General features: G+C 42.1%; 1 protein-coding gene across 1 annotated transcript in view; it reads right to left on the reverse strand.

Annotated features, from left to right (window-relative positions):
- The window catches only part of LOC145358396 (FK506-binding protein 15-like), a 77,690-nt gene that overhangs the window by 44,166 nt on the left and 5,675 nt on the right, over window positions 1-27,849 (reverse strand). Inside the window, exons 2-12 of the mRNA XM_080212431.1 lie at window positions 18,886-18,995; window positions 13,491-13,569; window positions 12,938-13,007; window positions 12,732-12,806; window positions 10,365-10,463; window positions 8,898-9,047; window positions 7,189-7,257; window positions 4,635-4,778; window positions 2,786-2,928; window positions 1,404-1,452; window positions 808-924 (exon numbers count right to left, since the gene is read on the reverse strand). Coding sequence (XP_080068557.1) covers window positions 808-924; window positions 1,404-1,452; window positions 2,786-2,928; window positions 4,635-4,778; window positions 7,189-7,257; window positions 8,898-9,047; window positions 10,365-10,463; window positions 12,732-12,806; window positions 12,938-13,007; window positions 13,491-13,569; window positions 18,886-18,995 — 1,105 coding nt within the window. The remainder of the gene's footprint in view (window positions 1-807; window positions 925-1,403; window positions 1,453-2,785; window positions 2,929-4,634; window positions 4,779-7,188; window positions 7,258-8,897; window positions 9,048-10,364; window positions 10,464-12,731; window positions 12,807-12,937; window positions 13,008-13,490; window positions 13,570-18,885; window positions 18,996-27,849) is intronic.

A 27,849-nucleotide genomic window follows, 5' to 3' on the forward strand; every position in this document is an offset into this window, starting at 1 on the left:
TGTTCTGCGTCTGTAATGTATTGTCATTGGCTGCCAAACTGCCTTTTCCTCCGGGTAAAGACTGAGAAGCTGAGGCCATCATTTTAACCCTACAAGGGATAAACCATAGTGATCACAGAGTTGTTAATCACTTAGAAAAAAAGTGCAAAAGTATAATGAATCTGCATATTTACAGCAAATAGAAGGGAACAATAAAGTCTTGAAGATGTCCGCTCTACTTTGTGTAAATTTATTCTTGAAACCCACATCCTGGCTTTCATTGGCTAGGCCAGCATCTATTACATCCCTAATTACCGAGAGAGTAGAGGGAGGGGGTGACATCCTTGAATCGCTGCAGCCCACGTGGTGTAGGTATACCTAGAAGTAGGGAGGGAGTTCCAAGATTTTGTCCCAGTGACAGTGAATGGATGGCAATATAAATCCAAGTCAAGACTGTGTGGGGATTGGAGGAAACCTGTGCGTAGTGCTTTACCGTGCCCTTTATCCTTCAAGGTGGTAGAGGTGATGGGTTTGGAAGGTGCATTGTTGAGTAGCTGCAGTGTACCTTGTAGATGGTAAAATATTGTTTAGGCTGCCATCTAGGCTTCAAAAGTATACATTAAAACTATCCAAGCAATTAGACTACATTTACACAATCCTAAGTAGTCAAGTATAGAGTTTGCTGCAATACATCATGCGATTTCTTACTTATTTTGGGCTTATAGCCAAACAGAAACCTCATTCAAAGCAGGAAGCAGTTAACTGAAACATTGTTGTACAGAGAATACAGAGACAAATACAGGTGTGGATGTTACTAATTATTTTTACCTCAAGTTCCGAGTCACTGTAGTCAGACTGTGCAGAGTGGGCTCCAGTGAGAAATGGCATTGGCTGACCCATCTTCGCCATTCGAGAAATTAGTTTTGCTTTAGTGGTGTCTGGATTCTAGGAAAGGAGGACAATAATTGCCTTTAACTGTAAGCAACAAGGAAAAGACAGTTTTTTAAATTCTCCTCTATTTCTGGGAGCACTAAATTTCCAGTTCGCTACTGGAAATGTAAAAGTGGAATGGGTGGGTCACAAAGTCTTCAGCTTATAACGACTGAAGCAAATCAAAGTCCTACACGATGAAGTGGCTGATCATGCATTCACATCCACAACTCTCCGCATGCCGAGTGTCCATTATCAGTCACATCACGTTACAGAAAGGCCACAGAGGAAAGAGCGCTGGATGCAGCTCTTCCACACATTCCTGTAGATCAATTGTAGCAGAGATCAGCAACTGACTGCTTTTCCAATTGAGGATTAGTACAGGAAATAAAAGCAAGTGAGAGGGCAATTGAAACCCAAAGGGAAAATGAAAAGATAGCTGAAAAGCAGGCAGGGGTCACAGTGCAACAACAGCAAGTGGAACTCGTACTCACAGCCAACATGTCACTTAGTGAATTGGACTTGGCCCGCACCGCATGCTCTCTGAAAAGGTTGAAGAACAGGAATATAATGTTTATTAACAGCTTTTTAAAGATGAGCCTTATCCCTCGTCATCTCCAAAAATATTTCTGATAATTCACTGCATTGCAATAATATCCAGAAAGCTTTTTTCCCAAATAAACTGAAGGGGAACAGGAATGTCAAGTACAGAAATTAGTGATAAGCCACAAACCCGTAGCTTCAATTTTACCAAACGCATGCTGAACAAACAGTTGCACACTGAAGCAGACAGTCCTCATTGACGAGGAGTAGAATCCTATGACACAAGTCATGGCAATTGTACAAGACAAAGAGCCGAACCACTGCATTCTGGTAGAGGTGCTGAACTACTGCACCGCTTTATCAAGTCTACTAGTACTGGCAGTAATAAAACCTGCAGCACAAGTTTCTGACAAAAAGCACAATATTTGTGTTTCGAATTCAGGACCTTTTTTTAAAAAAAAATCATTCACAGGATATGGGCATCGCTGGCAAGACTAGCCATTATTGCCCTACCGAATGGTCCTTCCAGAGACCATATGCAAGACTGAGTGACCATTTTGTGGAACATCGCCATTCAGTTCATAAGTATGATCCCAAGCTAGCGGCTACCTGTCATTTGAATTCCCCATCTTGCTGTCATGCTAAACCTCCATGATCTCTGACTGAAGTGAAGCTCAACATAAGCTCAAGCAAGAGCACTGTATCTCTCAATTATTTTACAGCCTTCCGGACTCACTGAGTTTAACTGTAACCCATGCACCCATTTTGTTTCCTATTTTTTGGCATGTTTCAATCTTATCTTTGTTGTTCTTGTTTCTTTTTGACAGCACTGTTCATCAGTCTGCAATCCACATCTGTTCAGAGCACATCTTCTGTTTATTTGTGCTCTTGGCCCTGCATGAGTAATCCTTGTCACTTAACCACCCTTTCCACCCTATAACAGAACTTCCCCTTCGTTCTTTTTCCCACCTTCCTCCCTTTGGCTTGTTTAAAACCTATCTAGCTTTTCCTGGTTCTGATGAAAGGTGTTAAGGCCTAAATACTAACAGTGCTCCTCCCTCCACAGACGCTGTGAGACCTGCTGAATATTTCCAACATTTTCTGTCTTTATATTAGACAACAAGATGCGGCAGTTCAGCCTGAATCTTAATACTTTTATACTGTCCTTTCTCACAGAAAGGTTCAGCAATGGGTCACATTTTGTCAAAAGGAACTCCCAAACTGTCAAGATAGAAAACCAACCCTAATCATATCAAAAAGACACTTTAACTAAATTATGAGGAAATTTAAGTCAAAAAGAAACAGAAGAAACAGTGAGCCACACATTTCATACCCAGGCTTTGGAGGCACAGACGCTGGTGCTGGGCTTGAAGTTTCCATGGCCAGGCTCTCTATACTTGGGGCTGGTGAAGACGCAACTGAATCATGAGAGCTGGTACTCTGCTTGTCAAACCCAGATTCCCTTGCAAATTTTACCTACGACAGAGGTGACAGTAACCAAGTGAGCTTTCCAGTACTAAAATATCTAAACATCACTTTCCTATCCCAACACTGATTCACTTAACTGAGGGAGCAATGATCATCGATCAGTGTTTAGTTCAGCTATCGATGCAATTATGCAGCATAAAGTTGACGGAACCAAATGGCCTCATTCCGTGTTGTAACCATTCTATGATATTTCAGTTGATCTCGAAATGTCAGGATACACAAAATGAAATCCTTATAGAGAAAAGCCACACTTTAGCGTGGATAGGGGATTGGCTGTCAAATAGGAGGCAGAGAGTGGGGGTCAATGGGTGCTATTTGGATTGGCGGTTGGTGACTAGTGGAGTGCCCCAGGGGTCAGTGCTGGGGCCTCAGCTATTTACCATTTATATAGATGATCTGGAGGAGGGAACCGAGTGTATGGTATAGAAATTTGCTGATGACACCAAGATTGGTGGAACGGCAAATTGTGCAGAGGGTGTGGAGAGTCTGCAGAAGGATCTAGATAGGCTGGGCGAATGGGCAAGGAACTGGCAAATGGAATTTAATGTTGGCAAGTGTGAAGTTGTCCACTTTGGTAGGAATAATGGTAGGAAGGACTATTACTTACATGGCAAAAAACTGCAGCACGCAACGGTGCAGAGGGACCTCAGGGTCCTTGTGCATGAGTCGCAAAAACCCAGCCTGCAGGTGCAGCAGGTGGTCAGGGAGGCAAATGGGATACTGGCCTTCATAGCGAGGGGGATTGAATATAAAAGTAGGGAGATCTTGCTGCAACTGTACAGGGCACTGGTGAGGCCGCAGCTGGAGTACTGTGTGCAGTTTTGGTCGCCGCACTTACGCAAGGATATTTTGGCCTTGGAGGGAGTGCAGAGGAGGTTTACTAGGCTGATACCAGAGTTGAGGGGGTTGAACTATGAGGAGAGGCTGAATAAACTAGGCTTGTACTCGTTAGAGTTTAGAAGAAGGAGGGGAGATCTCATTGAGACATATAAGATGATGAATGGGATGGATAGGATAGAGGTGGAGAGGCTCTTCCCGCTCAGAAAGGACATTAGGACTAGAGGGCACAGCCTCAAGATAAGGGGGCGCGGTTTAGAACGGAGTTGAGGAGGAACTTCTTCACTCAAAGGGTGGTGAATCTCTGGAATTCTCTGCCTGTTGAAGTGGTGGAGGCTGCCTTGCTAAATATATTTAAGATGCGGGTTGATAGGTTTTTGATAAGAGAGGGGATTAAGGGTTATGGGGAGAGGGCGGGAAGTGGAACTGATCCACCACAGATCAGCCATGATCTTATTGAATGGCGGGGCAGGCTCGAAGGGCTAGATGGCTTACTCCTGCTCCTATTTCTTATGTTCTTATGTTGTCCAAGATCACTAGTTTTCAGGATAACTTGTTCCATTCATGCATCTACCCCACACCCATCAACTGCTCTATATTATTCTTTGCTCACACATTCAAACTGAACCTTGCCACTAAATCCACAATCTTCATCAAATGGAATCTCAGCAACAGGTATTCAAAGTTGGTGACAATTCCATACACGATGATTCAACCACCATGGAAGAAGTTACCAGGCTCTCTATTCCTAAGATAACCTGGACATGGTTTAGTCTCATCCCAAAGTGGGGCGAAAACTCTACTTCCAAACATTCAGTTATCAGATTGCTCAATAAGCCAGCTCAATAGACACTCACCCTTTTAACCTCCACCTCAAAGATCAGCGTCGCATCAGGTGGAACCCGGTTTGCTATTCCCTGTGATCCATACGCCAAACTTGGTGGTACGACCATCAGTCTCTTCCCATTTTTCTTCATTCCCAGCATCCCAACCTCCCAGCCCTACAAAATACACCAGTTACAAAGCTCAGCAAAAAATTCCCAACAGCTTATTGTGGAAATAAAGAGCAGGTATCAGTAAAAATAACCATGTAGCTGTTGATTATTATTAAAAGTCCAATATGTTCAACTAACGACTTTAGGAAAGGAAACCTGCCATCCTGTGGTTTGGCCTACAAGCAACACCAGCATGTCTGACTCTCATAATGGCCTTCAAGTGACCTAGCAAACCATGTCAGAGGAATGGCAATAAATGCCACCCACATCCAGAAAACAAAGGGAAAAGTAAAAGTCCATTTTGGAATAGTGACAATAATATGACTGAATCGCTCATCAGATTTCATTGCTGAGGTCAGGCAGGGTGTAGGCAACATAAACCATGACCTTGGGTTCAACTGAGATTTATTGTGAAGGAACGAGGAAGGTTTGACACAAATAGAAAGGAAGAATCATCATTAATATTGGAATCCATTCAAGGAAGTAATTAGTGGATTGCCAAACAGGTACATCCTCTTTAAAGGCAAAAGGAAGCCTTCTAAAATGTTACAAATCACAGCTGACAAGCAGTATTAATCAAAACAAAAACAGAAAATGCTAGAAAATCTCAGCAGGTCTGACAGCATCTGTGGGGAGAGAGTAAAAGCCAACGTTGAGTCTAGATGACCCTTCATCAGAGCTAAGAGCAAGGGGAGCAGGAATAGAGAAGTGAAAAATGGAAGTGAGAAAGAAGGATGATAAAATGGATGAATGAGAGGAAACAAAATGAAATAGAATAAATGGAGAAGAGGTGAAGGCGGAGTGGAGAGTTCATACGCTGAAGTTGTTGAACTTGATGTTCGGTCCAGAAGGCTGTAAAAAGTATCCAATCGGAAGATGAGTTCCTCCAGTTTGCGTTGGGGTTTGCTAGAACATTGCAAAAGGCCAAGGACGGACATGTGGACAGGAGAGCAGGGGGGTGCATTGAAGTGGCAAATGGCAGGAAGGTCAAGATCCTGTTTGCAGACAGGCAGGTGTACAGCAAAGCGATCACCCAGTCTGCGTCTGGTCTCTGATGTAGAGTAGACTGCATTGGGAGCAGCAAACGCAATAGGTCAGATTGAAGGAGATGCATGAGAAGTGTTGCTTCATGAAAGGGGTGTTTAGGACCTGGAATGGTGAGCAGGGAGGAGGTAAAGGGACAGTGTATCACTTTCTACAATTTTGGATGCGGTTCAGAACCCTGTCAATCACAGTGGGTGGAAAACTGTGACCGAGGGAAAAAAGACACATCAACAGTGCTATTTTGGAAAGTGACATCATAAGAATAGATGCAGTGGAGGTGAAGGAACTGAGAGAATGGGATGGAAGCCTTACAGAATGTGGGGTGTGAAGAGGTGTAGTCAAGGTATTAATCAAAATATGGTTTAGGCAAGGGAAGAGGCGCTGGCTAAATTGAGGACTGAAGCTAATAGAGAAAAAACATTTAAGAAAACAAAATGGGTGGAAAGAAAACTGCAGACAACCTCAGGGTCAAGGGTCAATGGTCAAAAGCCCATGGTAGGTCAGAAGGAGGAGAGAGGAGGAAGAAATGGATAATTGAAATCAGATTGAGATAAAATGAGAACAAGAGGATAAGTATGTGGCAGGATTGCCAACAAATATCTTGGTTTTAATCTTCAGTGGACATAGCATTAAAGCTATGGGCTACATTAAAGCTGGAAACTGCAGGCATTAATATACAGATAGGATTGTACAGAATAAATTATTGGAATTAAAATTAAACAAGAGCCCACACCTAGACAGTTTCTTTTGGTTGCAAATTCCAGCGTCTGCAGTAATTTGCTTTTACCTAGCCAGTTGCTTGCAGAGATTCTTCAAAGATGTAGAATTTGGGGATATGGTCATAAATTGGATGACAGCAAATGTTACATTCCTGGGTACAAAAAAGATAAGGGACATGCCAAATAACAGAAGGCTAGTGAAGTTAATTCAGTGGAAGGGAATTGTCTAGAATTCATAAAATTAAATGGAAAGAAACAGACAGGAGCATAATGACTACAAGAAGACCCAATCAACAGTAGTGTTGGCAAAACGTACTTTCAATGCCAAGAATGACCATGATATAGGGACATGGGAGGGGTGAGATGGAAAGTCAACGTGTGGGGGAAAGAAAAGGAAAACTGGAGGGTAACAAAACAAAGCACACTAGGATGCATGAAACTGCTCTGCAGTTGTTACAGAACACTCAAATTTGCAACTTGAGACTATGACATTATTTTGATTATTTTACGTGCATAGCAAGATTACATCCCATAGCCTATTCAAATTTCACTCGACCCCACGTTATCCATGCCCAACTCACATCCCATTCTTTTCAGCACCAACCCCACCCCAGGCCTTCTATTTGCATCCTGTCCACAGACCTTGGGCCTACCTTGATCACTTTCCCAGATCCTATTTTCAACCGCAGCAACTTGTCTCTGTTTACATTTGTGTCAAAAACCTGAAAAATAGCAAAGTTGAAAGAACAACTGTGACAAGGGGCATCAAACAATGCACTGCAGCAAATTTGTATCCATTTTCCTCAGCACAACTGCTATTGCATTGACTTCTGCCCCAAATGAATGTAGCACATGTAAGTAATGCTAAATCTGGCAGCTTGTCCAGTTTTGGTATCAATCACAGGTCAATAAAGCAATAAACCATAGTGGTTTTTGCTTTACTAAAGTGCTAAGTTGGAGAATAATTCCAGTGTTGGCATCACCCTCCCACCACAAAGTTGCCATTTGATTAAATGCCACCCATGCACTCCAAACATTTCAATGCTAATTGACAAAAAGTATCAGCCTTGGGGCAGTGTTATGCCAAATCAGTCAGGCATGAGTTCAAGTTCCAGTCTAAATATTTGAACACAAAGTCTGCACTGACACTTCACTATATTACTGAAATGTCATCTTGCATAGGAAACAAACTAAGCCTCTATCTAGTCTCTGGTGTAGATGCAAAAAGATCCTATGCTATTTAAAGACTGGAAAGAGAGGACCTTCACAATGTACTAATCAATATTTACCTCCTCATTCAACATCAATAAAACTAACAGGAACCGTGTGCAAACTGATCACCATGTTTCTTATATTATAGCAATAACTACGGGGCAGCATGGTAACACAGTGGTCAGCACTGCTGCTTCACAGCTCTGGAGACCTGGGTTCAATTCCTGGCTCGGGTTACCGTCTGTGTGGAATTTGCACATTCTCCTTGTGTCTGCGTGGATTTCCTCCGGGTGCTCCGGTTTCCTCCCACAGTCCGAAGATGTGCGGGTTGGGTTGATTGGTCATGCTAAAATTGTCCCTTAGTGTCCTGGGATGTGTAGGTTAGAGTGATTAGTGGGCAAATGTGTCAGGATATGGGAGTAGGGCCTGGGTGGGATTGTGGTCGGTGCAGACTCAATAGGCTGAAGGGTTTGTTTCTGCACTGTAGGGTTTCTATGATTTCAGAAATACTTTATTAGCTATAAAGCACTTCAGAACTTCCTGAGATCATGAAACGTGTTATATAAATGCAAGTTTGTCCTTCCTTTCTAACACTGCACACATGGAAGTACAAATGCAGACCGGTGAGAGAATGGTAATTAAAGCTGGGCGGAGTAAACAAGTTTTGCAACGTCATATTGGGACATAAATGCACTACGATGCAGAGTGAAGCTGCTTCTGCTCTTCCCAACATTGCCTCAGCACAGCAACTATTACTGCACCAGTGTTCAGGTTTCTATTTCCTACACTAGTAACTCTGTGATCTTTGGGATTATACATTCATCCTTTCAGCATGTTTTAAATTTTAAATTAAGGAAAATTAAAAAAGAATCAAAACTGCCCAAACCTCAGACCCTACAGTCAACACAGAGGCTTTCATCACATCAAACTGGGCTGTATTAAAAGATCAGTGAACTACCCAGTGTCCCCAAGAACCTAGCAGCTACTATTTAAATTCAAACTTCGTGGCTAAAGCATCAGACTAACAAGCCTGCTTTTAAGTAGAATACAACCCTTAACATTTAGCAGAACAGACAACAAATTTAGTGCAGCCATAAAGCAAGGAATTGAGCTATCATACTGAATGAATTCCACCTCTAATTTGTCCTACCTGCCCAAATGTGTGGTTCTGGTAAAGCCAACCTGTGTAGGCCACTTCCAGTGAGTCACCTGTTTCGATTGCCTGCCCTTCTCCTGGGATCAGATCCTGGGTCAGCACTGATTCCAATGTTGAGGTGCTGTTGCATTTGGCCAAACACACCTGCGCAGGAGCAAAGAGAGACTTAAAACTGAGGGTCAGTGAAAGTCACATGCTAAAGAACAGTCACCAAGCAAAAAACTTCAAAGACAACAACAGGGACAAACAATAAGGGGTGGCAACGTCAGCCTCCTACCGATTCTCTACCTAACCCACAGCACATATTTGCACATCACCCAAGAACAAATTAATTAGCATCACTAATCTGTACTCAAATACTTTTTAAGATTTTCAGTAACATAGGCACATGGACAAGAACTCAAACTCAAAACAAGTCACTTTTCAATGCAATTAAAATTTGGCAATCCCAAATTACCTGATCGGTCCAATATAGGACTGAGACCACAATTTACAAGATAAGTTTTTTTAAAAACTTAAGAATTTGAAGAATTTCTTTATTCAAAAGGGCAGAATAGGCAGCAAGAATGGATTAAATACCTTCAATAGTCATAACTTGTCTGTGCACACTGATTTAAAAAGTAGACAAAATGAAGTGTCCCACACATCAATATTTTCCTGTTGGTTTGGCTTGGTGAGTTAGCCAAGCAGTATTTAATAATATCATTTATTTCACAAATGAGCTTGGTGGATGTGACATGCACCTCAACTAAGATTCCAGACAAAATGTTTGCTTCTAGGATGCTGCCTGGTAAAAATCTTCACACAAAAGGTAGAGGCGCCAGACTAGCTCTGTATGAGTGATGATCCAGCAGACAAGTTTGAAGGCAGACAAAAAAAAGCACCGTTCACCCACAAGGCATGGTAGTTAAATGGTTACATGTGACAGGTTTCATAATCGAGAAACAAACCTTGAAGTAACAATCCACACAGAGTTCAGAGTAAAAATCTTGCGCTGTGTGCAAAGACTGAACAAAGCTCAGGCCTCACCAGTAACTCAAACAGATCAGATAATTTAGTTAAATCATGCAACCCCACCTTCCTTTGCTCCATCGAATGATAACTGTAAAACATTAACAATCCTAGTCTTGACATTTTAAATCTGCCCACTGCGGCGATTGTCACATTAAGACCAGCCTTACTGAGTTAGGGTAATGTGGTCTGAACAATAAATCAACATCTAGTGCATGGAATCTCAAGGAGAAATTTCCTAGTTATGACAAGCGTACAATGGATTAACTCGAAGCACGCAGTTAACGAAGCAACCCCGACAAAAAGTTTGCTTGTTTACTTGAGAAGCCTCTGGGAGTACACCTTCACACCCACCACTGAATTTTTTTTTAAAGATTATATTAGTTTTTAAGATTAAGTTTTGCTATTATAAATAGCAAAATACCCCCGCAATGAGCAATTGGATATTACCTGTTTGCAGAATTCTACCACAGCCTTCTCAGACTCAAACATGATTGACCAATTCTGCCGCTGGTCGTCATAAAACACACAGTAATTATTAGTTTGAACCTGAATAGAAAGAACATTAAAATGGGTTAGCAGTGACTTCCAATGAATTTCTCATTTAATGATGCAGCTCCAGAACTGAGACACAGTCACTGCTAAGTTCACAGGCCCATCCTGATGTGTATCGAATTAACCCTTTTCAAGCAGAGCACCCAGTAAAAAGTGCAAGAATTGGTCCCAAATACCCCAAGAGTTTAGGAGGAAAGGGTGGAAAAACAGAGTCGAATAGCTAAAATCAAATAATCCAAAACAGATAGTGATATGAACCCAAGATCCTGGTTGAGGCCATCCTCGTGTGTGCGGAACTTGGCTTTTAACTTGGCTATATTCCACACACATGGGGGATGGCCACAACTGGGATCTTGGGTTCATGTTACACTATCTGTAACCCCCATAATGACTTGCCTGGGCTTGCAAAATCTCACTAATTATCCTTCTGGAGACAATACCCATCTCTTTAACCTGTGCTTAATGCTCTCTCCACTCACATTGTCTGTACTTTTAAGACTTGATTACCTGTAAAGACTCACATTCCAATCATTATTTTGTAAATTGAGTTTGTGTCTTTATATGCCCTGTTTGCAAATAGAACTCCCACTCATCTTAAAAAGGGGTAGCGCTCCGAGAGCTAGTGGCTTTTACTATCAAATAAACTTGTTGGACTTCAACCTGGTGTTGAGAGATTTCTTACCATGTTTACCCTAGTCCAACCCACTTTGGTAGGAATAATGGTAGGAAGGATTATTACTTACGTGGAGAAAAACTTCAGCAGGCAACGGTGCAGAGGGACCTCGGGGTCCTTGTGGATGAGTCGCAAAAACCCAGCTTGCAGATGCAGCAGGTGGTCAGGAAGGCGAATGGGATGCTGGCCTTCATAGCGAGGGGAATTGAATATAAAAGTAGGGAGGTCTTGCTGTGGCTGTATAGGGCATTGGTGAGGCCGCAGCTGGAGTTTTGGGCGCCGTACTTACGCAAGGATATTTTGGCCTTGGAGGGAGTGCAGAGGAGGTTTACTAGGCTGATGCCGGAGTTGAGCTATGAGGAGAGGCTGAATAAACTAGGCTTGTACTCGTTAGAGTTTAGAAGAAGGAGGGGAGATCTCATTGAGACGTATAAGATGATGAATGGGATGGATAGGATAGAGGTGGAGAGACTCTTCCCGCTCAGAAAGGACAGTAGGACTAGGGGGCACAGCCTCAAGATAAAGGGGGGGGGGCGGTTTAGAACGGAGTTAAGGAAGAATTTCTTCACTCAAAGGGTGGTGAATCTCTGGAATTCTCTGCCCGTTGAAGTGGTGGAGGCTACCTCGCTAAATATTTTTAAGAAGCGGGTTGATGGGTTTTGATAAGAGAGGGGATTAAGGGTTATGGGGAGAGGGCGGGAATGTGGAACTGAGCCACGACAGATCAGCCATGATCTTATTGAATGGCAGGGCAGCCTCGAAGGGCTAGATGGCCTACTCCTGCTCCTATTTCTTATGTTCTTATGTAACCCTGCATCTCCATATCATTTTCAGAGATCACATGTAAGAATGATCAATGGGTTAAAGTACTGGACCAACAGCAATTGCAGAACCATCCCCAAAATCTATTCACACTTCCAGGAATGAAGTGTCAGGACTGGGGGAATGGATTGAAGTATACAAAGACAAAAAAAAGTGGGGTCTAAAAATCATCTGGTTTACACAACTATCCCAAATACAGAAGTTACAAACACTAACTCACTCTATAAAGTTGAACAAGAGGAACAAATGACATTGGATAGGAACATGCCACTTCCCTAAAACTCTGTTCAGATCAAGCCTCCAACAGCAGCTCAGGTCATCAACCAATGGGAGAGCCCAACATGCTTTCAGTGCCATAGTCAACTTAAATATAAACTGCAAGTATAAGGGACATAATCAGACTCTCACTAATTTTAAATGAAAAAGTTTAGTTAAAAGAATCAAATGACCAAGATGAGTTTTTTGTTAATAAATACTGCAAGTTAAACACATTACACCAAAGATTATGTGAAACCCCAACGTTCTTCATCCACTTGCACAAATTTGAAACTGATGTACCAAGATACTAATTTATATCCAACTTCCTCACATCAATCTCAGTAACTCCACTGAAGCAGCACCCAATGAAGCTATTAACAGAAATAATACATTTTGAAAGATGTTTCTAAGGACTGAATTTTAAACCCTGTGTAATGAACAAATCACCTGTCAGGAGGTAACAATCCATATTCAATAAAGCCACATACTTCAAACTAATAGTTACTCACAGTAAAAGTGAATGTCGGATATATACGAGCAGCAGCAATGCGTTTCTGTTGGCTAGCATATAGGAGAATCTTGTACTTTAGGGGGCAGAGAAGGAGAAAAAGAATCAGCTCACAACAAAAAGAACTGTACAACTCATTCCACCACCGACTGAAGGAAAAGACCACATCATACAGCACCCCCACTTTCTCTGATCAGTAAGACCCACCTCTGCAGAAGCATGGTTTCCAAGAATCGCTGCACCCAGCTTCCCTTGCTTCACATACTGACCGCTCAGACTGTAATACAATGAAGAATGCCATCAGCAACAGTTTAAAGACTCCAATCAGGACACATACACTATGTCACTGTCAATTCCCCCTCCCTTTATAAAGTCTGAGTAGAAAAAACTTCAGAGCTGTGAAACAATTAAACGTTCTATTGTAATCCTAACTCACAGGGTGAACTAAGCAGCTATTAAATAATTCATAAAAGCCCTATAAGCACTGTAATGTTCCATAATGTTAGCCAGGGGGCCTGACCTTCAATAATTTTTTTTTTAAACAAGAACTCATATACCACCTACGCTAAATAGTTAAAAAACTTTAACGCAAGGATGAGCCATTCAACTGTACATTAGAAGTAGCTCTAAACCCCATGGTAGAATGCTGACACATGAATCTCCAGAACCAGGATTAGTTTTAACCAGTCACTCCATCACGCACTCTCATAAAAAGCCCTTATCCAGCCTCTGTTGTGCTACCCTCCACAACAGCACTTACTATTGGTAAGCGTGCACTCCAGTTGCAAATAAGACTGCTGGAGGAGGAGCACCAGCTGTTGGCTTCTGTGAACTCGTTCCTGCAAAGGAAAGAAATGAATGATGGTTTGAATCTAAGTAAGCCTCTCCGTACTTAAAGAACCATAACATTTACTAACACTGTTAACACTGCCGCAGGATAGAGTGACAGGATGACTCAACCTGCCATTTGTAGTGGCAATCATCAAGAACTTTTCTCTGGCTTCAACCCAGGTAATGCAACATCATACCAAACACTTACAGGGGAATAAACTGGAACAGCAACTTAGGAGAGTTCCTCTCCACCAAATGTGCAGACACAGGAATCATCACAACAGTCAGAAGTAAATCAACCTAAATAGCTGGTACTGTAAGAGGGTTGCATTGTGGAGGAGTGCACTGAACTCCCAGCAGAATAAACAAAAAAAAAATCCTCATTGTGTATGAACTACCCAATTTAAAGCAAAAGTTGAAGACAGACTAATCCTTTCACAAATTCTTAATGCGACAAGTACTGTGTAATATACTTGGTTGGACACGATTTCAAGAGAGTGCAAATTGCTAAGCAGAAGGATCTGGGCGTTACTGAGCAACATTCTTCGAAGTTCCATAATAATCAGTATAACGAAGCTACAATAATGAAAAAACGAAAGCAAGTGTATTGCCAAGTTAATTAAACATTAAACAAAAAACACAAACCTCTGCAGGAATGGGAAAATTGAACAGAAATAGTTTTTAAAAAAAGCAGGAATGGGCAATAAATGCTGGTATAGCCAGTATAGCTCACATCCCAACTATCCTTGATAGTGGTGAGCTGCCTCTTGAACTGCTGCAGTCCATGTGATGTGGACACACCCATGGTGCCTTAGGGAGGAAGTTCCAGGATTTTGTTCCAGCAACCATGAAGGAATGAAAATACTGTTCCAACTCAGGATAATGTATGGATTGGAGGGGAACTGCCGGTAGTGGTGTTCCCATGCATGTGCCCTCCTTGGTGATAGAAGTTGCAGGTTTAGAAGGTGTTGTCGAAAGAGCCTGCTAAGTTGTTGCAGCGCATCTTGTGAATGGCCCACACTACTGCCATTGTGTGTCAGTATTGGAATGAGTGAGTGTTGAAGGTAGTGGATGGCATGCCATTCAAGCATACTGCTTTGTCCCACATGGTAGCACAGTGGTTGGCACAGACCTTAGCACCAGGAACCCAGGTTCAATTCCTAGCTTGGGTCACTGTGTGTGTGGAGTCTGCATGTTGTCCCCGTGTCTGCATGGGTTTCGTCCGGGTGCTCTGGTTTCCTCCCACATGCTGGTTAGGTGCATTGACCCGAACAGGCGCTGGAATGTGGCAACTAAGCGAATTTCACAGTAACTTCATTGCAGTGTTAATGTAAGCCTTACTTGTGACTTATAAATAAACTTTACTTTTCACTTGGTGTTGAGCTTCCTGAGTGTTGCTGGAGCTGCAATCATCCACAGAGATGGACTGTATTCCATCACTCCTAACTTGTGCCCTGTAGATGGTGGACAGACTTTGGGGAGTCAGAAGGTGAATTACTCTCTCAAAATTCCAAGATTCTGACTTGCCCTTGTAACACAGCAAAAATATGGATCAAATTCACTTTCCGGTCAATGGTAACCCCTAGGATGTTGACAAAGGGTTTCAGCAATGGTAATGTCATTGAATGGCATGTGGAGATAGTTGGACTGTCTCTTGTTGGAGATGCTCATTATCTGGCACTTGTGATATTCTAATAAGACCATAAGTAATAGGAACAGGAATAGGGCAGTCGACTCCTCAAGTCTGCTCCACCACTCAATAGGAACATGGCTGATCTGACATTCCTTATGCCCACTTTCCTGCCCTTTCCCCATAACCCTGGATTCTTATACTGATCAAGAATCTACCTCAGCCTTAAATATACACAAAGACTCTGTCCCACAGCTCTGTCTGGCAAAGGGCACTTCTACACTAACCATGATCCAGGGCCTGATGGCATCTATCCTAGACTGCTCATGGAGACAAGAGATGAAATTGCTGGGCCTCTAACAGAAATCTTTGTCTCTTCACTGGACAGCACTAAGACCTCAGTAAGAAGTCTCACAATATCAGGTTAGAGTCCAACCAGTTTATTCGATAGTAATCTTACAAGCTTTCGGAAACAGTGTTCCTTCATCAGGTGTGTGGAAGGTTCTGATCAGAGAAGGGCATATAAAGTCACACACAGCTTACAGAATACTGATTAGAATGCAAGTCTTTACAGCTAACCTGCTATTCAAGTCTTAAAGATGTAGATAATGTGAGTGAAGATAGCATCAGCATAGATTAAAGAGATGTGTATTGTCTCCAGACAGGACAGTAAGTGAGATTTTACAAGCCCAGGCAAGTCATGGGGGTTACAGATAGTGCAAGGGTAGCAAGGGCAACCCGGGTAATTATCAGCCGGTGAGCTTGATGTCTGTGGTAGGGAAATTGTTGGAGAAGATTCTTAGACATAGGATATATGCACATTTAGAACAAAATAATCTCATTAGTGATAGACAGCATGGTTTTGTACAACGGAGGTCACGCCTCACAAATTTGGTTGAGTTTTTTGAGGAGGTGACAAAAACGGTTGACGAACGAAGAGCCATGGATGTAGTCTATATGGATTTTAGTAAAGCGTTTGACAAGGTCCCTCATGGCAGGCTGGTGCAAAAGGTTAAATCTCACGGGATAAAAGGTGAGCTAGCTAGATGGGTGGAGAACTGGCTTGGCCATAGAAGACAGAGAGTAGCAGTGGAGGGGTATTTTTCCAGATGGAGGTCTGTGACTAGTGGTGTTCCGCAGGGCTCTGTACTGGGACCTCTGCTGTTTGTGATATATATAAATGATCTGGAAGAAGATGTAGCTGGTGTGATCAATAAGTTTGCGGATGACACAAAGATTGCTGGCATTGCGGATAGTGATGAACATTGTCAGAGAATACAGCAGGATATAGATAGGCTGGAAAATTGGGCAGAGAAATGGCAGATGGAATTTAATCCAGATAAATGCAAAGTGATGCATTTCGGTAGATCTGAAGTAGGGGGGAGCTATACAATAAATGGCAGAACCATCAGGAGTATAGACACACAGAGGGACCTGCATGTGCAAGTCCATAGATCCTTAAAGGTGGCAGCACAGGTTGAGAGTGGTGAAGAAGACATATGGCATGCTTGCCTTTATTGGACGGGGCATAGAATATAAAAGTTGGCATGTGATGTTGCAGCTATATAGAACGTTTGTTAGGCCACATTTGGAATACTGTGTCCAATTCTAGTCGCCACACTACCAGAAGGACATGGAGGCTTTGGAGAGAGTACAGAAAAGGTTTATCTGAATGTTGTCTGGTATGGAGGGTCTTAGCCTTGAGGAGAGATTGGGTAAACGGGGTTGATCTCCCTGGAAAGACAGAGGATGAGGGGCAACCTAATAGAGGTACATAAAATTATGAAGGGCATAGATAGGGTGAACAGTGGGAAGCTTTTTCCCAGCTCAGAGGTAACAAACACAAGGGGTCGCAAGTTCAAGGTGGGGGGGACAAAGTTCAACACAGATGTCAGGGGGACATATTTTACAGAGAGTGGTGGGGGCCTGGAATGCACTGCCAAGCAAGGCGCTTAAGGCGGACATGCTGGGATCGTTTAAGACTTATCTAGATAGCCACATGAACAGACTGGAAATAGAGGGATACAAACGAATGGTCTAGTTAGGCGCATGAGCGGCGCAGGCTTGGAGGACCGAAGGGTCTGTTCCTGTGCTGTATTGTTCTTTGACTAACACTATATTCTGCACTCTCTCCTTTCCTTCTCTATGAATACTATGCTTTTTCTGTACAGCACTCAAAAAAACAATACTTATTATGTAAGAATACATGTGACAATAATAAATCAAATATGAATTTGTTGTCGTAGCTCCCCTTTCGAACTTGATTAACCTAATCAACAAGAAGATTAAAGTCACCCATAATTTTGCTCTATTCTTTTTAGATGCTCTTATTATTTGTTGATTTATACCCTTTCTTACAACTGTCTGGGAGTCTATACCCTACTCTATCAATGTCGTCATTCCCTTGTTTTTTTTTAAACCACCACCCAAATGGACCATCATCTAAACCTTGATCGTCTCTCACAACTGACCTCATTTCACCTCTTGTTAACAATGTTATCACACCACCTTTTCTTTCCCCGTCTTTCCACAAGGTCAAATATTCCTGATTGTTAAGTTTCCAGTTTTCATTTCCTTTTCAGCATATCGCTATATCATATCCAGTGACCTTAAATTTGTGTTGTCAGTTTGTCTATGTTTACCTTATTCTGAGGAATCTAGAACGGTGCTGAACATTGCACAGTGAACATCTGCACTTCCGACCTTATGATGGAGGGAAGATCATTGATGAGGAACAGCTGAAGATGGGATACACTGTCCAATTTGGTAGAGGATATAGAGACCCTGCAAATAGTTCAGAAGAGTGCCACTAGATTGATATCCAGTTTAAGGCTCCATCTTACCAAGCTTGGAGAACTTGGGCTTCTCACTTTGAAAAAACACTGGCTTTAATTTAACTGGAGCACTTTGAAACAATGAAAAGATCAGACTCACACCGAGTGGCTATATCACAGAAACTCAGCAGTCGATTAGATGTTAGGGATTATTTCTTCTCAGAGTCCACAAAGTGTGCATTCACTGAAAGAATTGAATAAAGGTCAGAACCAGCTCCTGTAATTGGGTTGCCAAGCATCCAGGATTGTCCTGAACGGTCCAGCAATTAGAGCTGACATTAATCTGCAGAACACTACTGAGAGCAACACAGGAGAAAAATCATGGGGCATTAAATAAATGTTTCTTTTTTCTCAATCTCATTTTTTGAAAGGTTTTGCTACAAGTCAGCAAAATTTTGACTGCATATCAAAAGAAAGTTTGACCAACAATCATGATTCATCTGTTCACTTTCTAATTTGCCTAAGGAAACGTAACCTGTTAGACAAAATGCTGGAAGCATGGGAGTGGGATTGTTGAAGTCATGTTATGATGGCTTCAGGATTGTTTTTTTTTACAAGCAGGGTCAGCAACTTTATCCCAAAAGCAGTCTGCATATAAACAGTTAGTGTGCCACTGGAGAGTACAGTTATCACCGTCTCCAGGAGCATTTGAACTATCAATGAATCACAGATTACTTTCCCTTGAATTGTCCTTAGACATTTTGCCTGAGAATACAAGTCTACAGGAGAGATGGGGGGGCATTAGGAGGAAAGGATATGGATCTTCTGGTTCAATGGATCACATGATCTTTTCCCTGGAACAGGCAGGACTCCATCTACCAGAATAACACACACTCATTCTCCAATTCCATTTTTCTTACCAGGAGGTGGTGTGCCTTTCTTCGGTTGCTTGGGGGCAGTGTACTGGAAGGACTCGTTCCCCTGACCTGTCGAAGCTTGATCCATGCCAAAGAGAGAGGCCAGTTTGGACCTACAGACAGAAAGGGCAAAAGTTAGCAAATCATCCAAGAGGAAGTTACAACTTTTGAGCATGTGTTTACTTATGTCTTTTTTTTTCTTAAAGTCAGTATGCAAGCCCCAGTTGATTATTTTGCAATATTTCTTCTGGTCTCATGAGTAGCATAATTTTTTTAAAAACATGAATCAGAAAATAATAATAAAACTTAAAATAGAAGTGAGAATAATTATGGGAAATAGAACTGCTAGGCAACTGATGAAAAGCAGAAAACAACCAGTATGCACAAGTGTGAAAATTATCTCCAAGTAATCAAGCCCTCCCATTTGCAATAACACTGGATTCAGGAGATATCGCATATTCTATATAAGTGGGAGGAAGGCTTCTGAAACAATAAAAGAAAAATAAATAATTTGACATCCATCTCATATGCCCAAACAATACAAGCAGCCAATCCCAACGCAGGTCCATATATAATAGCTTACAGCACAGAAACAGACTAGCTGGCCCAAATGGTCTGAACCATTGTTATGTTCCACGAGCTACCTCCCACTCGAATTACCTCTCCCCACACTGCCGTTTGTACCTTTCTACAGTTTTATCTTTCAAGCTTAATCACAGTTTACTTGCCTTTGTATACTGTATTATCAGGCAGTCCAAGTTCAGCTGGAGACACCGAAAAGAGGAAGGATAGATAGCTCATGAATTTACTAAGCACAGAAAGGCTGGGATCAAATTTACTACAACACTAATGGGCAATGGTTTTTCACAGCCTTATCCTTGCTCCCACAAGTGGTTCAGAAAGTGAATGCTAAATCTCCATTTCAGCCTCTGGTAACATGAGAAAGATTATAACGTAATAACACAGTCTAGGAGAAAATTGCATGGTCCCAAAGTAAGGGACTTTGAAGCACATCTTTTTGTTTCTGTAATGAATATGTACATAATATCTAGATAGCCAAAAGACGCTGCTATAGTCAACTCTAATCTCATGGGAACATTATAAAATGCTTTGTACACTCTACGTAGGTGATTGGATTGCTGTACACAGTGTCCATCCATATGCAGAAAGTCTTAGTTGAAAAGTACTCGAGTTGCAAAATGATCACAGGAGTCCTCCAGTCTCATGTGATTCAACAGGGATTATGGTTGCCGAGCTGCTTAATGTGTGGAAAGAAAAGCCAAAGGACTACTACAGGAGTGGATGTTTCTTTAGCACAGTCTGTTTACCTCACCTTCAGAAATGACTGGCTGTAAAATTAGAAGTTCTGGCAGAGGAAAGAATATGAAGGGATGATGCCTGACATGGGACTGGGGGAAAGTGAATTGTGTCGGAGACAGAATACATTAAATTTGATACAGAGTGTGGGGTGATGGATCAGAATATGGAGAAACAATCCAGTGTCTTGACCAGCTGTCCAGGTAAGGACACAATGTTGATGACCAGAAACTCTTAAGTTTTGCCGCTGGTTTCATTCAACCACAACTGGATTCAGCACTTTTAAGCAGGCAGAGATCAGAGTTAACACATGCAAGTCCCATACAATACTGACCCTTGAATTTCATTCCACATGTACTCGGTGCCCCAGCGTCCCAGCATGTCGGACATGGTCTGATGATCACAGGGATTATTAGCGCAGAATCACAGATCAGAAAAATAAACATCACACATTCTCATCGGATGCAACAGCTCAAGCGAAACAAATGAAGAGTCTGACTCAAGGCTCAAGCAAGTAGCAAGGATTCCCTCATGACTTGCCTGTGTACTGGCTAATTTAAAGCATAGGATGGTTTTAATGGAATTACAGAATGTTCCACATTGGGACAGAGACTCCAAGCTCAATGACTAAGCTGCTTTCATTCACTTCAGTACAAGATTTTTTTGTAATTGGGAACACCCACATGAGGCACAATGCATTCAGAATTATATGAATTACTGCATTCAAACATATTTTTCCAAATTTTAGCTCACTACATTTAGCAACTTTTTGACCAAATTGGTTTGTTCCCCTCACCTCCCTTCCTTTCCCTACCCACTAGATAGCCTACTTTTCATAGGATCACAGACTCCCTACAGTGCAGGAGGCCATTCGGCCCACAATCCCACCTGTGCCCTATTCCTGTAACCTCACATATACTTACCCTGCCAATTCCCTGACACTAGCATTAATTTAGCATGGCCAATCCACCTAACCCGCACTTCTTTGGACTGTGGGAGGAAACTGGGGCACCTGGAGAAAGCCCACGCAAACACAGGAAGAATGTGCAAACTTCGCACAGACAGTGGCCTGAGGCTGGAATCAAACCCAGATCCCTGGTGCTGTGAGGCAGCAGTGCTAACCACTGTGCCGCCATATCGTGTTGTTCCGTAGTGTAACATATCAGTGATCAAAGATCATTTAAACACAGGCATAGCACAAACCCTTCCCTCATATGTCACCCAAGGGTTTGTGCTACCCTGAGGGTTCACTTTTTATCTTCTTTTACTCATTCACATGCTGAACTTCAGCAGCATCAAAAGCAAACATGGTTCAGTTCCAAATTAATTACTCAAGTTTCCACTTTGGGATCACTCTTTACTCTTTGATTGTTGCAAAGAACAAAAATCAGCCTGGGAAACAGGCCCTTTGGCCCAACGAGCCCACGCCGCCATCTCAACACCACCAGTCCCCTCCCTCCACCCACAACCCTTGTCTAATGTTTTATAGCCATCCAGATTGAGGGAATCTGATTTAGGGACAATTTATTCCTGCCAATCAGCCTAACAACACATCTTTGGGGTGTGGGAGGAAACCGGACCACCCGGAGAAAACCCACGCAAGCACGGGGAGAATGCGCAAACTCCCACAGACACCGGTCCAAATCCACGTGTCTGCACAGCAATCAGCGATAGTCACTGAGCTGTCGTCTTGCCCAGTATCTTGTCCAGTTTAGGCACACACTAAAGACATGAAGCACTAGGCCAATCTCAAACAACCAAGAGCAGCCCCAGTACGACTCATCGTGTGTATGCCCCTCGTTGGACACGAGGTGGACCGACTTAAAACCTGTGAATGAAAAGAGAAAAAACATTATCATACCATATCCATTTACATTACCAGGGATGCCCCAATGCTAATGACCCTTATTTAAAACAATCTCCTATATTCACCCATCTCCAACCCAGTCATGTGCCTGTCTAAGTTACTCTTAAAGGACTCTAGCATGTTTGCCTCCACCATCTTACTTGGCAGAGCATTCCATACCCCCACTACCCTCTGTGTCAAAAACCTCCCTCTCATCTGTGTTGTACCTCTCCCCCCTCACCTTAAGTCCATGGCCCCTTGTCCTACGTGTCTCTATCATAGGAAATAGCTTACTTCTGTTTACTCTATCTATACTCTTCATAATCTTATATACCTCTATTAGATCCCCCCTCAGTCAGCGTCTTTCAAGGGAAAAGAGCCCCAATTTCTTCAATCTTTCCTCATACCCCAGTCCTTCCATACCGGGCAACATCCTGCATTGTGCAACTTTCTGCTGGATATCATCCTGGATATCCAATTTAGAACATTCTCCAGCACATTGATAAGGCTGAAGCCACCCTGTTGAGCTCCGACCTGACCTCACACAAGGAAGAACGTTAGGCCATTCAGCGTGTCGAGCCAGCTCCATCACTTCATAAAATCATGGCCGATCAGATTGTAACCTCAAATCTGCATCCCACCCACCCCCAATAACCTGTCACCCCTGGCTTACCAAGAATCTATCCACCTCTGCCTTAAAAATATTCAAAGGTTCTGCTTTCATGACTTTTCAGAAAGACAGTTCCGCAGGTACTCAACCCTCAAAAAAATAACTCTCCTCATCTCCATTTTAAAATGGGTTACCCCTTATTATTAAACGGTGACCCTGGTTCTATATTCTCCCACAAGAGGAAACATCCTGTCAAGACACCTCTGGGTCTTATATGTTTCAATCAAGTTGGCTCTTACTCTTCTAAACTCCAGCAAATAAAACTCTAGCTTATCTTACCTTTCCTCATAAGAAACCCACCTATTTCAGATATTAGTCTGAAAAACCTTCTCTGAACTGCTTCCAACACGCTTGTATCCTTCCTTAAATAAGGTGACTAAGTGACTAATATGTACATAGAACACCAAATATGGTCTCTCTAGTGCCCTATATAGCTGAAGAATAACTTCCCTACTTTTGTACTTGCTTACTAGCCTTTTGTGATTCATGCATTAGGACATGCAGGATCAGTTCTGCAGTCTCTCACCATTTAAATAACATACTTTATTATTTTTCCTTTCAAAATTGACATTTTCACATGTTGTCACACTATACCCCATTTGCCAAACCTTTGGCCACTCCCACCTATCCACACGTAAAAACAAAATACTGCAGATGCTGGAATCGAAAACGAAAACAGGAAATGCTGAAAAATCTGACCAGGTCTGACAGCATCTGTGGAGAGAAGTATCATCCAGAATCAAAACGTTGGCTCTATTTTCTCAACACAGGCGGTGTCAGACCTGTCATCCAAATGTAGCCTCATGTCTTCTTCACAAACTACTTTCCTGCCTGCTCTGCTGTTCTTAATGTGTTCTAATTAACTATTTAATTATGTTATCCAATCAGATATTTCACTTTTGTTTACGTAACCAGCAGTTTCTAGACAACTATGAACCTCAGGAATAGAATAAACCTTAGTTACTGACCAGATATTCACTAAATCTTCTACAGCAGAGTAAGACCACTTCTGAGGAAGCCAGAACGAAAAGCAAAAGAACATCTCTTTCCCTTCCTTCCCCAACTCCTTTAATTATCCAACTCCCAGCACTATTCTAAATCACACTTCTGGCTAATCTTAGCTAAAATACCTCTTTCTCCCTCTGCACCAAATTCCCAATTATACTCACTCTCCTTGAGGCTAAAACCATCAAAATACAATTTAGTGCCCTGTTTAACTCTGACATGAACCAGTTACTTCCACTCCCATAATAAAGTAAAACGCATTCTTATTTCACACTCAAACCCCGCTAGTTTTGATTTCTGCTACATTTTATATAAACACCAATTCATTCGAAGAGCTTTATCTTCTCTTGTACTAACATCCACATACTTAACACCCATGTCATTGCCAACATCCACTGGCCACCTGTCTATCAAATGCATCAATTTAAGATCCTCATCCTCATTTTCATATCACTATGGCCAGGGCACCAAATCTAAATTTGCAATCTCCATGGACCCCTACATTCCAGTACACTTCCTCCAATCTTTGGATTGATTGTATACCATGATTCTCCTAAATTCTGGAAATTTCCCAACCCTTCCTACTGTTAACTTATCTAAAGAACCTTCAAAAACCTCAAATCTATCAATTTGACCATGCCTTTGATCAACTCTTCTGCCTTCTTTCCCACTTGCTGCACAATGCTCTCCATTTCCCTGTAAACTGCAGTAGGGAACTGGTTACTAAAAAGTTGCGAGAGGTGCTTTTCCATTGTTCTTTATCAACCTCTCATGCAATGTGGAGACAGAGTATACATGGGACATAACACCCTGTATTCCAGCAGGGCGGCACAGTGGTTAGCACTGCTGCTTCACAGCTCCAGGGTCCTGGGTTCAATTCCCAGCTCGGGTCACTGTCTATGTGGATATTGCACATTCTCGTCATGTCTGCGTGGGTTTCCTCCCACAGTCCAAAGATGTGCAGGTTAGGTTGATTGGCCATGCTAAGAAATTGCCCCTTAATGTCCAGGGATGCGTAGGTTAGTGGGTATAATATGTAGGAATATGGGGGTAGGGCCTGGGTGGGATTGTGGTCGGTGCAGACTTGATGGGCCGAAGGGCCTCTTTCTGCACTGTAGGGATCTATGATTAACAGTTCAATGATGTTCCCAATGAGGACAAGAGGTTCCAATTATTTTAATGGACTCCTACTTCAAACTTTTACTTTCTAGTCACCATCGAAATGATTTAGTTTCAATTAGCAGTTTACCATCTGTCTGGACTTAAGACTAGAACACTGCAAAAATCAGCATTGGTCTAGGCCACTACCATCTAGAAGGATAAGGGTGGTAGACACATAGGAACACCACCACCTATAAGTTTCCGTCCAAACCACATGCCATTATGATTTGGAAATATACCCATTCCTTCACTGTTACCGGGTCAAAATCCTGAAATTCCCTCCCTAACAGCACAGTTGGTATACCTACACCATGGACTGCAATGCTTCAAGGCGGCAGCTCACCACCACCTTCTCAAGGGCAATAAGGGATGGGCAATAAATAATGGCCTAGCCAGTAACACCCCCATCTCATGAATGAATAGAGAGAGGTCTCTGGCTGAATATCAAAATCATAATTGTAAAATTCTGTGCAGTAATTATAACGCTGGGTGTAAATCACTGTAAAAAAAACAGGACCATGACTCAGGAGACATTTCCTCAGCTTAACAGAAAATGAAAGTTAAAATTTTCAGTCTCAAATTCTGCAACTCTTCCTTCAATCAAGTGCTCAATGTGACAAAGGCAGAGGGCTGTGTCTGGAGATCTCCCTGGGAGAAAGTTGCCTGCATGCTTAGCAGAACATAACACACACTTCTTTTTCCTTTACTCTTTCATGAAACATTGTCTTTGCCAGCAAAACCATTATCCGCTGCCCATCCCAAATGAACTGAGTGGCATTTAAGAGTCAACCTCTGGCAACGTTTTCGAAACTAGTGGCCGTGCCACTCTGGAGCCACATCCAGATAAGGTAGACAAATTTCTTTCCCTAAAGGAATCTAAACTACTATAACTTCGTGGTCACCAGATTTTATTAATCTGTCAGCTGGTGGGATTTGAACTAATCATCCCACAGCATGAGCCCGGGTCTCTGGTTTATTAGTCCAGTGACATTATCACTACTTCAAAGTCTCCTATTGGGTGTACACAGCTTAACAGATTTAGAGCCAGACATACTGTATCAAGTATCATGTCTCTGTGAAAGACACAGATTTTTGCATTCTTTAAGGCAAGTCCTAATACAGTAGACTGGGCTACCCTAGGCAATCAAGCCAATAAAAATTAACAAAGACAGTTTGTAAATTGTTAACTGGAATATGTGCATTTGTCCAGGCAACAAAACAAAAGGGAATTAAACATGGTTAAATAGTTAGCCTAACTTCTTCATTGAACTCCAGACTGATACCTCTGCTGAAGGGGATAGTTGGTACTGTGCTTGGTTCATTTTCCGCTCACCATTTCCAACTATGAGCTTGAAATCTGGCTGTCTGAAAACCAGACCTTTTTTTAAAGCTGCCATCACCTGATTTTTCTTCCTCACCAACATCCTTGGTCTAACTGTACAAGTGGAAAATTCCCTGGAGCTGCTCCCACTGCACCATCAACACTTCACGTGGCAGGTATCCCATATCTGTGCATAAACAGAGTTTCTGCCATGCATCAATGGACCTGAAGCACCTCTAGAGAATTTTCAGGTTTCATCTTGCAGCATTCAAAACTGTCCTTGGTAATCCTTATTTGAAAGCCATACTCTCATTACTCTTCACGTCCAATCAAAACCTGATGAGATCCGAAATTCAGCACGGACTCAGTCCCGAGGTTGCCAATATTGACACTGTACCCAGGTTATTTTAATTTGCACTTTTTCCACTAACCCTCCCTTAGAATAGCGTAGGATAAGATCAGGTGGGATTGAAAAGGAAATCAACCTGTTGCATAGTAGAAACTGCGTTCAATGAGATTCAGGACCATAATATACAGTGATAGAAAGAACTGATATTTACATAGCACGTGACAGCCCAATGTACTTCAGTCAATCAGGTACTTTGGAGGGGGAATGCGGCAGCTCATTAGCACAGAGCAAGAACCCACAAACAGCAATCTGATTTTGAAATGTTGGTTGAGGGCTAGATATTGACCAGGACATTGGAGCCAATTCCCCCGTTCTTCTTCACAATAGTGCCATTGGATCACATCATCTGAGATTTGCTGGTGTTTCTGTGGGTGGTCTTGGTTACTAGATTTAAAAGAGCATTATTTATCGCACTGCAGCTGATGGACAAGTATGTTGCTTCAGCCAATGAATTAAATCCTTACGTGGATCTACAAACATACATATGAATTTCAGTCTGTCAAGCCTGTCCTCATTCCATAGCTCCACAGCCTCGAAACCCTCAAAAATAAATTCTCCACATCTGTATTAAATGGAAGACCCCTTATTGTAAAACCTAGTTCTAGTGTCTCCCACAAGGGAGAACATCATTTCAGTACCCACCCTGTCAAGTCTCCTCTGGATCTTACCTGTTTCAAAAAGATCACCTCTCAAGTCTTCTAAACTCCAGTGGATATCCAGGCCCAACTTGTCCAATCTTTTTGCAAAGGATAATCTATTCATTCCAAGAATCAGTCAAGTGACTCCTCTCAGAAATGCTCCCAATGCAATTATGTTGGTTCTTAATTAACAAAACCATAGTACTCAAAAATGCGTTTGAACCAAAAATTGTAGGAAAACATCCCTATATTTGTATCCCATTTCTCCATAAACGCCAACATTCCATTTGTCATGCTCATCATTTGCCATCCTTGCATACTAACTTAGTGCGATTTATGTGCCAGGATACTCAAATCCATCTGGGCCTCAAGTGTTCTACAGTCGTGCTACATTTAAATAACATGCTGCTTTTTATTCTTCCTGCCTAAGTGGAAAGTTTACACTTTCTGACATTATACCCTATCTGCCCGCTCACTAAACCAATCTCTATCCCTTTGCAGACTCTATGTCCTCTTCACAGTTTACTTTCTGACCTAACTTAGTATCATCAGCAAGCTTATCAGACATACATTTGATCCCTTCATCCAACTCATTAATAT

This window comes from Carcharhinus amblyrhynchos, chromosome 25 (genome assembly GCF_965287045.1).
Source record: "Carcharhinus amblyrhynchos chromosome 25, sCarAmb.v2.hapA, whole genome shotgun sequence".
NCBI lineage: Eukaryota > Metazoa > Chordata > Chondrichthyes > Carcharhiniformes > Carcharhinidae > Carcharhinus > Carcharhinus amblyrhynchos.